General features: G+C 41.3%; 1 protein-coding gene and 1 long non-coding RNA gene across 2 annotated transcripts; both read left to right on the top strand.

The window, feature by feature from the left end:
* The first annotated feature begins 651 nt into the window (after nt 1-651).
* Nucleotides 652-1,605, top strand: LOC148236770 (uncharacterized). Its single transcript, XM_088182835.1, has one exon. The coding sequence runs from the start codon at nt 652-654 to the stop codon at nt 1,603-1,605; it is 954 nt and encodes a 317-aa protein (XP_088038961.1).
* Nucleotides 1,606-6,902: 5,297 nt separating this feature from the next.
* LOC148236771 (uncharacterized) lies at nt 6,903-12,938 on the top strand. The gene is made up of 3 exons (XR_015808996.1): nt 6,903-6,996; nt 7,814-8,045; nt 11,813-12,938. It is a non-coding gene; the product is annotated as an uncharacterized LOC148236771 (long non-coding RNA).
* Nucleotides 12,939-13,354: the final 416 nt, after the last annotated feature.

Raw genomic sequence — 13,354 nt, forward strand, 5'->3', positions numbered from 1 at the left:
AGGTGCAACCCTGGGATGGACGCGCCGGCCTGCGACGAGACGCTCCGAAAGTGGAGGCGTATGAAAGGGCCGTTGCAGCTGATCGATATTCAAGCGGCGTACCTGCAGGTGCGCGTTTATAAAGATCTCTGGAAGCACCAGATCGTACGATTTGGAGGGCGCACTTACTGCCTAAGAAGGCTCGGTTTTGGGCTAAGCAGCGCACCGAAAATTATGTCGAAGATCGTAGAATATGTGCTGGCGCAAGACCCAGATGTGCGCCGGGGAACGGATAGCTACATCGACAACATAATCGTCGACGAGAGCGTCGTGAAGGTCAGCAAAGTTGAGGCGCTTCTTAGTGCGTACGGCCTTAAGGCCAAACCTACCGAGAGCCTGGAAGGAGGGTGAGCGCTGGGACTCCGCATCGAGAGAGACAGAAGCGGACGGCTGCAGTTCAAGCGGAGAAACATAGTGCCAGATGTAGAAGGAGGACCTTCGATAACCAGGCGAGAATTGTTCTCCATATGCTGGAGGCTGGTTGGCCACTACCCAGTAGGCAAATGGCTACGATTGGCGTGTAGTTACGTCAAAAGAGCGTGCGAAGGGGAGGCCTGGGGAGACGCGACCGGCAAGAGGGCATGTCGTATGCTTGGCGAGATTGTGGAGCGCATGCGTAAGGAGGAACCGGTGCGAGGACCGTGGGGCGTAATGAACACGGCCTACGCCAAAATTTGGTGTGACGCGAGCTCCATTGCGTTTGGCGTCACGCTTGAAGTAGGTGGAGAAATTATCGAAGACGCAGCATGGTTGAGGAAGCCGACTAACGCGAGCCACATTAACGTTGCGGAGCTAGACGCGGTCGTGAGGGGCGTAAATCTCGCCATAAAATGGGAAGTCCAGCGACTGGACATCATGACAGATTCGGCAACCGTTGTGAGTTGGCTGCGGTCGGCCTGCGGAGCAGGATCGATAGCGAAAGCATCCGGTGCAGCGGAGATGCTGATAAAAAGACGAATAGGCGTGCTGCGAGAGCTCTTCGACGAGTACGAATTAAAGGTGGCCGTCTACCACGTCGCATCAGAAAAAAACAAAGTGGACGCGCTGACGCGCGTGAAGAAGAGCTGGATAGAGAGAGCGAGCGAGACAGTCTGTGTTGCCTCTGTTAAGGATCTGAACGAGCTGCACCACTTCGGCATAAATCGCAGCCTTCAACTTGCCCGGACGATGGACCGCACAATAACGCGCCAAGAAGTGGAGAAGTGTGTGCGTGAATGCGCTAGATGTCGCACAATTGATCTTCATCCGGTCACACACGAACCTGAAGCGCTCAACGTGAATGAAAATTGGACGAGACTGGCAGTCGACGTGACGCACTACGAGGGTCGTCGCTTTTTGACGATCGTGGACTGCGGTCCGTCCAGATTCGGCATTTGGCGAGAACTCCGATCAGAGTGCGCGATGGAGATAGTTAAGCACCTAGAAGAAATCTTCTTGAAGAGGGGCCCCCCACGTGAGCTGCTGATGGACAACGGTACGTCGTTCAGATCAGAGAAGACGGCGGTCATGTGCGAGAAGTGGAATGCACGGCTTTCTTTTCGTACCGACCGCAGGGGAACGGCATAGTAGAGAGGCACCATAGGACGATAAAGAGGACGGCAGCTAGGAGCAAGATATCTCCACTCCAGGCCGTCTTCTGGTACAATATAGTAGCTAGAGATGCGGCGGAGGAGGACTCTACCCCAGCGAGGCTGCTACACAAGTACGAATGGAGACACCCCTTAGCACTATGGGGACCCCGAGACGACCGTCCGTGACGCAGCATAAGTGAAAGTGAAGTCCCGCTGAGCCGCGCGCCCGAACTAAGCGGCGTTGTACAACCACACCGCACCCCCGCCACCGCAAGCAACGCGCGGAGTGGGGATACTGTTGCACACCCGACCGGGATTATAAGGAGGTACCAAAAGGCTCACTTTACACATTCGACTCAGGACTTCTGACTCTGCAACACTCACTGGACTACACGGATTCTACACCTCGCCTCCTGTTTGAGCAATCATCTCCAGGACACGCGCTCGAGGCTTAATATCGATGTAAACGATGCAAACGATGGGCTAGAGAGTGTGAACAATGCCAGCGATCGAAAATTTCTCGCCATGTTTCCACTCCGATTGGCAGCTTTCCGTCCCCGGAGGTTCGAATACATCCACATTGACCTCGTCGGCCCTCTTCCACAATCGGAGGGAAAAAAGTACATGTTAACGTGCGTCGACAGATTCACCCGCTGGCCTGAAGCTTTTCCTATCGAAGACATCACTGCAGAAGCCGTTGCAAAGGAGCTTTTCAGCGGCTGGATTTCCCGCTACGGAACACCTCTCCGCATAACTACCGATCAAGGCCGGCAATTCGAAAGCGCCCTGTTTAAAGAATTGACCCGCTCAACCGGATCTACACACATAAGGACGACGGCGTATCATCCCGCGGCAAATGGGATGGTCGAACGGCTCCACAGACAACTAAAAGCCGCCCTCATGTGCCATCAAGACGAGCATTGGACTGAATCGTTACCCGCAGTTTTGATGGGAATCCGCGCAGCTTGGCGAGAGGATATAAAAGCGACTTCAGCAGATTTAGTATTCGGACAACCTCTCCGATTACCGGGAGAATTTTTGGCTCCACGTACGCATAATTACACGTCACCGACTCCTGATTATGCCGAACGACTACGACAACGGATGGCCGAATTGACACCGACACCGCCCAAGCAGCATGGACCACGTTCTACCTTCGTTTTCAAGGACCTGCATACGACCTCTCACGTTTTCGTGAGGCATGACGCAGAACGAGGCTCACTACAGCCACCTTACGACGGACCATTCGCTGTTATTAGCAGAACAGACAAATGCGTAACAGTGAATATTCGAGGCAAACCGAAAACCGTTTCAATTGACCGCTTGAAACCGGCTTACATCCAGACAACGGATCAAAATACGGCGCCCATTCAAGAATTACCAGCGGAATCTACCCCACGGAACGAGAAGCCACCTGAACGCGCAATCAAACGGACAAGATGCGGAAGAAGAGTGAAATTCCCAAATCGCTTGGAAGACTGATCATCCAACAACAGCTTCAACAAAATGACAGACGAGCTCTACACAAATACAGATAACGACGCAAGCAGTATCTTGAAATGTATATTTTAATTGCAGTAATAATATTATTCTTTATATTTTAAGGTAGAAGTATGCATATTGGAGGACCATGTCACGCGCAAGTGACAAACGGACCCCGAACCCCTACTTTTCCGTTAGCTGAGAGTTTCGCAAGGGCCACTTTGTACAGCATCAACCAACTGGTTCGGCTTCCATCTGCACCGACCACATCTGCGCACGAGACCACATCAGTCTGAACGAGCCTCAGCTTCTCCTCTTGGTTAAATTTCGCAACTGTAAATTGCTAAGAGGGGGAGTACTATGCGGATCCCGAGACGACCGTCCGTGACGCAGCATAAGTGAAAGTGAAGTCCCGCTTGATCCTTGATCATGACGTTTTTGGTGTTCCGTGGATATTGATCCTTTTACACCTTTGTCTGTCTGAAAAGATAGTATATATACTGTCTGTGATTTATCTGTTGGTTATGGTTGGGCTGGGTTTGCGGTAATGGGAGGGGAGGTGATTGGTAGTTGGTGGGTTAGGATACCTTGTGGGCGTTTGTGTTTGTGGGGGATGGTGTTTGGATCTAGGTCCGCTAGGTGTTTGATGAAGTTGTTGTCTATATTAGGGATGTGCCTGTAGAACTGTTGAGCTAGTTTGTGTATGTGGTCAAAGAGGTATGGCGTGTTTGTGTCGTTATGTATTTTTTCGTTCCGTACGAACCATGGCGCTTTTACACTTGTGCGTAAAATCTTGTTTTGGCATACTTGCATCTTTTTGATGTGAGTTAGGGCTGCTGTGCCCCATATAGGGGAGGCGTATGTTAAAGTAGGTCTGATGATGGCTTTGTAAAGCAATAATTTGTTTTTTAGGTTGAGGACGCTACGTCTTCCTATGAGTGGGTATAGGGCTCCGTAGGCGGCTGTAGCTTTTCTTGCCATGTTAGCTATGTGGGGCCCCCAGGTCAATTTTTTGTCTAGGGTGAGGCCGAGGTATTTGACTTGGGTTGACCAAGGAATTGGGGTGTTTCTAATTTTAAGTCTGGGTGGGTTTGAACATCTTTTTTTTGTGAATATTATTCTTGGCTTTTGTCTAAATTGATTTTAAAGCACCATAATTCTAATTTGTCTATTTCTTTCTGAGCGCGCGAAATGGCAAGAGGAATAGATTTGGACGAGCTTAAAAGCGCAGTGTCGTCCGCGTAGAGTGCAAGTATGGTGTGACGGTTGGATGGCTTGGGGACGTCGGACATGAAGATATTGAACAGTAGCGGCGAGATTATGGAGCCTTGAGGTACTCCTCCTTTGATTTGTCTGGGTGCCGAGAGGCAGCTCTCGAAGCGCACTTGAAATGTGCGGCTATCTAAAAATTAAGCTATCAATTGGATAATGCTAGTCGGGAAGTTAAGTGTGTGGAGTTTGTACAAGAGGCCTTCATGCCATACCCCGTCGAAGGCTTGGGATATGTCAAAAAATACGGCTACTGTGGAAGATTTGTGGTTGAAATTGTTCGCTATGGTGTCGGTTACGCGCAAGAGTTGGTTTTTCTCTGAACTCGTGCTGTTCGTCCGGAAGAACTTTCAACTCGCGTGTCAGTGTGGTGAGACGTCTGTGGATCACTCGCTCGAACAGTTTGTTGATAGAGGATAGTAGGCTGATGGGGCGGTAGTTTTGAGGAAATTTTGGGTCTTTGTTAGGCTTTGGGAGGATTACTACGATAACAGATTTCCAAGCTGGGGGGTAGTACCGATTGCGCAAAGCTGCGTTGAAGATGTTGGTTATTGTGACGATTGTTATCTTGGGAGAATATGTCCCGCTGAGCCGCGCCCAAACTAAGCGGCGTTGTATAACCACATCGCACCCCCACCACCGCAAGCAACGCGCGGAGTGGGGATACTGTTGCACACCCGACCGGGATTATAAGGAGATACCAAAAGGCTCACTTTACACATTCGACTCTGGACTTCTGACTCTGCAACACTCACTGGACTACACGGATTCTACACCTCGCCTCCTGTTTGAGCAATCATCTCCAGGACACGCGCTCGAGGTTTAATATCGACGACTGTCGAAGGATCCCAGTCAAGACGCGTCAAGAACATACCGGAAGATTTCATAAGGGCCACTTTGTACAGTTCGCTGTACAAACGTCCTATCACAGATCGTCAACCGGACTGCCGATAACTACAATATAGAAACGTAACCCCGCGACCGCTTCCCCAGTGCAATCAGGACTCTCGCAGGACAATCAGTGCAGTGATCAGGACTCTCTCGCCCCCTTTCACGATGGGCGAGAGAGTCCTGATCAAGCCTAAGCGCCCGTCATGCACGGAAGAGTGGACTTCAGGGCACGTGACGAACATCGCATCGCGGAGCAATGTATTAGACCTGAGACGGGTTCCACCGGAAAACACTAACACGACCCGATGATCCTGGCTGCAGTGGAGCGCGCCGTTCCTACCCGAATCCGAGCAACCGGCAATGGAAGATCCAGCAGCGGAGTCCACGTCGCATTCCGAGAAGACAGAGACCACTGTTCGACCAGCGAGGAGTCGAAGACGCCCACGCCACTTGGAAGACTTCGTGATGTAGACATCAGGAGGGCGTGTAGTGTTATGGCCAAGACGGTGTAGGGGCAACGCGCACGCGGACGGGAGTTCAGTTGGTCGGAGACCGCGGGAGTGAGAGGTCCCGTTACAAATATAACTAAAAATAAAAAGTAATTTGGAACCAAATTATACTTTTATACCAAGAAAATCGAATTTATATGTCATTATTTTTAAATTTAATATGAAACGATTCGTTTAATATTCCATTTTAAAATTTCATATTTCGTATAAGTTGGGAAATTATTATTTTAGGCGAGGAGGGAAGTGTTATGGCCAACCATAATGATCACGAACGCGAATGCGCAAAACATTTAATGGTCAATTTATTTCATTTTTTTATTTAACTATTTTTTAAATATTAAAAATATTGATGGTGGCTTGTAATAGTTTTGTATTAATTTACTAGTACCGTCTTTTTCCGAAAATAAGACACTGTCTTACTTTCTTTTTTGGTCCGAAATATGAGCTAGGTCTTATTATCGGGGGAGGGCTTACTTTTCACGTACAATATGTAAGTTTATATATTTTCGATTAATATTTATTTTTATATAGGAATTTTACATTTATTTCAAATTTATTCAAATACAGTCATTTCATTTTCTTTTGGAACATAGTCATAACTAATCAAATTCTGAATTCCATCCTGAATTTCAATCGCCACATGTTGGCGCTCATTTTATTTTAACTAGGGCTTATTTTCGGGGGAGGGCTTATATTCCAAAAACTCCTGAAAATCACGCTAGGGCTTATTTTCAGAGGATGTTTTATTTCCGGAAAAAGACGGTACATAGTAAAAAATGACTACGGGCTAGTTTTATGTTAATATTGGGCTTACAAATGCTCTTTTTGTCATTGTCATAAATATTTAAATTATTTAGGCTAATAAATAAGTTTATTGATTGGTCATGATATATTAGAAAAATCTTTAGTTATGAAAGGTGAGAATACCTGAAGATGGTTAAATGATCCAAATAAATGATTTATAATTTATTTTATTTATGCCATTTCAAACTTTTTTGCCGTTTCTGTTGAATTGTCGTTGTGTTCTATAGTATATGTATTCATTTGTCACTGTGTTCAGTTGTCATGTGTTCAACGCACGTGCTCAGTTGTCTGGTTACGGTTAAAAACTGTCGACTCCGATATTATTTATGCTGGCAGCACTGAAATTTTTATTTGCCGCATATGACACCTGTCACATTTTCCTGCTTAAATGTTGATCACTAGGGGTAACAATTAATTTACCAATGCTATAGGTAACAAAAATAAGAAATTATTGACATGTATATAACATTGACAGACGCATAAGCTAAACCCTAGTACCTTTATTGTTCACTATAAAGGTTTTAATATTTCGTTATATGGCATTTGATTAACGTCTTTCGGTTCATCTTGTCGAGCGAAACCATTTCTGCAGTAGCCACGTTTTAAAACGCAAATGACTTTTTGTTGCTGTCTTGAGTAAAGAAGTTGGAAGTTCCCTTTCAGCTCATTTGCAAAATCGGTTCCTTGCATGTTTATTGTTCCTGCTATGAGGAATTCGCTTGGTAATCGTATGACTCGCCATATACCACTTCTGCGGATGTGGCTTTCAAATCTTGGTGGCAGGATGACCGTATGCATAGGAGAACTGTGGGTAATGTTTCTGTTCACTGGTTGTTCTGATGGCATTTTATGGCGTCTTTTAGTCGATGATAAAGGCGCTCTTCTATTATTTTTACTGCTGGATGATAGCTGTCGTTCTTAAGCGCCTAGTACCATAACAGCTTAAATATTTTTTGCACTGATCAGTGGTATGCCGAATCGTGCTATCCAACTGTTGTAAAATGCCCGAGCGACATTGTTTGCCATTTTATTCTATATTACCTGGGCTGACACTCAGTCCATTGTCAAATCCATTGTGCACAGTGCCTTTATTGATACCCATATACATACATCTAGTAATAAATTTTACCGGCCTGGATGTGCAATATTATGCAATGCCTGGAAGACCATCCTACGAAATGATTCTACGATCTACAAGCGTGATCTGGATATTCATACAAACAAATCTGGTATCTGTATTTGTTTCAGCTGATATCCTGTATTGCTGGTTACGAAATTATGGAGCTCCGAATCTTGCTGCTGTGACCCTGCTGGTGCCCGATAATCTACCGGCGTCGTCTCTTCTTCAATTCTTGACAACATTGACTACAAAATTATCTTTAACGGATACGTACTGAAAGTCGGTACTGAACTGTCCAATGAAGTCTATCTTACGAAATTGTCTCAGAGAGCACTTCTCCAGTTGCTGTTGAAACAGTGGGTAAGTGGTTTTTGGTGTGTATATATCAGAAATTCTCTCCCTTCGACTAAATGCCGAAAATGTTTACAGCACAGTTCATTGCTAAGAGTTCTTTATTGAATGTACTGTACTTTTCGCTCGGCTTTAGTTTTCTCGAGAAGAAATTAGCTGTTCCAATAACAAAAGAGAAAAAAGGAAGAAAACTGCTCTAATTACAAAATCGAAAGCATCGCTAAAAAATTTACGAAAATATTTATTCTTTAAACTTCTTTGAAACTGCTAAAAGAGAATCAGATGTACTTTTCAGAATTGTATATTTTCAATTCTTAAAATAAATTTCAACTATTCTTTAAAGCACGGGTTCTCAACTTTTTTCTGTAGGGTCGCGGCTTAAAACAGTAACTTAAAAAAGATATTGATTTTAAAGTATTATTATTAATTTTTAATCAGTGTCTTGAAGTTTGAATAGACTTTTAATAGAATTTTTAATTTAATAACCATATATAATATATAACCTGCTATTTACGAAAAGATATATTGCTGCGAATATTCAGCCGCTAATTTAGAAATCCCTTGCCGTGGAAAGAAAACGCAAATATTCAAAAGATTATCTGAAATATGGCTTTACATACTTGACTAGCAATGGAATAGTGAAGCCACAATGTGTTTTTTGCAAGGTTGTTCTCAATGCTATATCTATGAAACCTCATTTCAAGACGAAATATTCAGAACATTCTAAAAAATATTTTGAGTTTTTTCATCTGTATGAAACTGCTTGTTAAGTCAAGAAACTTGATGACACAGCACATTATCATCAAGAAAGCTCAGCATTAGTGCAAGCATCATATGAAGTAGAATTGGAAATTTCTAAAAAAAGAAACCTCACACAATTGGAGAAACACTAATAAAACCCTGCATGTTGAAGATGGTGAAATTAGTTCTTGGGGATTCCAGCGAAGTAAAGCTGCAAAAAATATCTCCTTCCAATAATACTATTCAACAGCGTATATCGGACATGTCCATATACGTCAAAGAGCAGATTTTGAATGAAATCAAAGCTTCACCGTTGGTTTTTTTCAAGTAGATGAATCAACAGACGTAAGCTCATATTCCCAGTTGCTTGTTTTCGTGAAATATATTCATTCAGATGCTATCAAAGAAGAGTTTCTATTTTGAAGTAAACTTGAAACTACTACAAAATGTGAAGATATTATGGAGAAGATGAATACTTATTTTTTGACTGGAGAGTGGAGAGACATCCGTGGGGTATGTAGAGTCGGGCTTTCTGAAAAAGGTAAAAAAACTTGCTCCTCAATCGAAGGGAATCCACTGCATGATTCATCGAAATACTTTCGCCAGTAAGACTTTCAGCTACTCTGCAAAAGACTCTTAATTCGCTGATCAAAACTATAAATTACACTAAATCTGAAGCTCTTAACTTTGAACTAGGGGGACACAAACCAGGATCCCAACTCGAAAATACCGGGATACCGGGCTAAAACGTGTGCTTCAAAATACCGGGATTTTAGAAATTTTCGATATTTCTATTATATTACATTTTTGGTATTTCTATTATATTGTTAAAGCTAATTTTCGTTGAGTCTCGTTCTAGTTCTGTCTCTTAAGCCGCAGTACCGAAATGACACCCGTCTTCTACGGCGAGCGCCAGTCTATTTTACTCTGCCACCCTCTGACCATAACGCTCGCCCCCTCCCTTAGCTATTTCTTTGGGTCGCGCACGTCATACTTTTCACCTTGCTGCTCCGTGGTGTAAGAATATTATAATTACATTTTTTTTGGCTGATATGGGTTTATTTATTAAGATCTTATACAAATTTAAGTGTAATATTAAATTTTGCGAATATAGAAATTATCCATATTTTTATAATCAAATCCTTTAAGTTTAAGACAGAAAAATGTTGTTACCTATATTTTGTGACAAAAACAGTAATAATTCACTTTATAATTGGTTTTCTTTTTGAGATATAATAATACTCGTAACCTTTAAATGAGTGCGAGGCATGAAGTTGTACCGCTCAATGTTTTAAGTATTTTGTTACAGTTAATAAATTTGGCTGAGAGATTGTCCGTAGTTTTCAAGAAATAATACCAAACTGATGTCTTTGCTTCCGATAGTTTCATATGCTTTTCTTATTTAGGTATATATTATCTTTATTAAAGCCCCCCATTTCTTTCTATCAACCTGGAGGGTAAATAAATAATTATAACAGTAAATGTCAATTAACAAAAATATATTTAGTTTATTTATTTAAATCGAATCGTTTTGACGTCTACAACTTAAAAAAAATGTTACACATACACAATATAAAAACAAAACTAATTACAACACATGCTTCTTTACAAATGAATCACAGAACACAGATCTAGTCTGTCGGTTGATCGCATCAACAGCTAACGCAGTTGAGACATGTGGTGTGAAGGGTTCGCACATCACATAAATTATTGACATGACGATATGGAAACTAAGAAAAGCGATTTATATTTTTTAAAAACGAAATTCCGAAAATTTCGGTTTTCATAAATTCAATCCAGATATTTTGAAGCATCCTTTAAAGTCCAGTATCCTGGTGTTTTCGAGAATCGGGATCCCGGTTTGCGACCCCTAGTATGTAAATGCATATATTACTACGTATTAAAAGATTGAAATCATATAATTTTACTAGCACCTGCCAGATAAATTATATTTTCACTGGTTAAAATATATATCAACCGGTGAAAATGTATTCCTATATGATTTCACTGAAATGACATATTTTAAAAAATATTTTCGGGATAGATTCGAGGCTGTTTTTTTTTAGATATTTTTAGAGATATATCCCAAGAATTTCTGGTTTATATTCAGGGACGTCATTATAGTTTTTTTTAATATTTCTATTTCATTAGAATTCATAGTTTTTAATTAAATAACATGCGTTTATCTGGCCAAATTCAAGAGGAGACAAATGCCCCCACTTGCCCCTCTCCCCAAATGACGACCCTGCCTCCCACGTCCTATTCACTTTGTGTCGCCAAGTGAAGTAGTTCTTTTCGCGGTTGTTATGTCAGTGTGTGTTGCCAGTGTGTTACATAGCTCCAGGGTAATTAAATGAATCGGCCCCCAAATTACCTCCCCCCTAGCAATTTAGTATTGCTAACTACTATTTCGACTAAGAGGAGAGACGGAGACTTTGGCACTTACTTGGAGCTATCGGTTGTTGGAGTGGATGGAACTTTAGCGCACGGTAAAACAATGCAAGCAAAGAAGTGAATAATGCTCTAATACGCATTGGGTCGGTGCGAGCGAATGTCTTTTGCTCTAGTATATTGTGAGGTTGGTGCGAGCGAGAGAGCAAGGAAGTCGATGGAAGCGAAGAAAGGCGGCGAGCAAACGATATAAGTTCGGGTACTAGTGTGGTGCTGTGAGGCGAAGTTAACAGAAACAGGCAATTCTGAGATGGCATTTGACTGTGGCTCGGAAACAAAAGGTAGCGCGCACAGTGTCAGCGGCTACAAGATAGCTTAATAAGCCCCTCCCACAGTAGAAACAAAAAAATATGATGAGGTTTTATTATTAAATTTAGATATTAGGGCCAATAAGTTTGAATAATAATTTATTCAATATTTAATTTAAATAAATAAGTTTGTGTTGAATACAATAATCACAATAAAAATAAACTTTGTTAATAAATGATAGAAATATGTATAATATTTAGCATTTTTTTTTATGTATTTAAGTAATAGCTATTTTTATGTATTTAAGTAATAGTATCTATTTCTATTGTTTTTAGATATCATCAAATTTCGTGGCGGACATGTGTGTGATTCAATGCGACGAGAAATTACTGGACAACCAAAGTTTTGTTGAAAATATAGATACGGAAGAATTAGTGGAAGTTCAATTTAATACACCTCCAGCAAAGGTATATATTATGCCAAAAGCAAAATGTAAAACACCAATGAAAAATCCTACCAAAACACAATTGAAAAGGACAGAGAAAACAATAAGAAAAATTGAACATAGAAAATATATAAAAAAATTATATGGCAAAATTGACGATAATCAATTTTTTATGGATTATTACACAGACAAAATAGACAATTGTGGTTCTTTAAGTAAAACAGAAATAAAAAATCTCATAATTTTCATCAATTTAGCAAAACCAATCAACAGATCTACTTTAAAAGCGATTAATAAAGTAAATATATTCAACCATAGGTTTGCCGAGCAGTTTTTAGCTGTAGACGGATCGAGAGTGCGATTGCCAGGGAGCAAGGGAGCCGATTGGAAAGAATTATCATATTCTATTCAACATCCTAAGCTTTCAAGAAAATGTGATAATCGATTAAACGAGACATTAAAAAAATATTTGGGAAATGTTAAACGTGTTAAACATCCACCGATAGGTTTGACAATCTCTTCACAAATCGAAACCTTTGCGGACACTTGTATATATAATTATCTAAAGTCCATTAAGGATCCGAGTGGTCTTATAGATCAATCAGCAAAAGACGAAAGACAATTATCAGAATTTGATCTGTATAGCAATGTGGAGTTTTTAGATAGCTACCGCGGTAAAGACGATATTGATAATTCAGTCATATGTGTGATGAGAGATGTATTACGGTCTGTCGCTATAAGCAGTATGCAAGATTTTTACGCCCTTAAAGATCCAGATAATGACTATGAAAAAGAAAATGAACACATAGTCAGTAATAAATCTACATACGTGAAAAACTCGATGGTGATAGATAATGAAGAACATTCCCAAAATACAAACACAGAATGCGGTGAAGACTCTTGCAATTTAGGCTGTGTGTGCTCCAGCTTGAAGAATAATTATTTGTTAAGCGAACACTGCCGTTTAACTGAATGCATGTTAAAATGTAAATGTGATATATACAAAAAGGAAAAGAGTGATGCCCTTAAAACTAAGCTCAAAGTTTTATTACCTAGGATACCTAAGAAAATCGATTTCGAGCCTTGGTGCATGGTTCACGGGTTGTACAGATGCTTTTGTAAAAATAAAAACGTGCTAGGTGATCTCGAATACAACTCCATGTATTATAACAAAAAGCCGTGCTCTAAAATTGCTCCTATACCATTAGAACAAACAAAAAATGACGCAACAGTACCAAATTTAAAAAAAAGAAAAATAAATAAAACAGTAACTATAACCAATCAAAAAAATAATGGAATCGACTCACAGTCAAAAACTAAGATCCAGTCAATGTGTGCTGAAAAGAACACCCCTCCTGCCAAAAATCCGAAAAAGAAATCATTAGTTTATTTGAAGGATCCATGGATAGATAAAAAAATTGTAGATGCTATT

Source organism: Plectrocnemia conspersa, unplaced genomic scaffold (genome assembly GCF_051122295.1).
Source record: "Plectrocnemia conspersa isolate PC_06_02 unplaced genomic scaffold, ASM5112229v1 ptg000003l, whole genome shotgun sequence".
Taxonomy (NCBI): Eukaryota; Metazoa; Arthropoda; class Insecta; order Trichoptera; family Polycentropodidae; genus Plectrocnemia; species Plectrocnemia conspersa.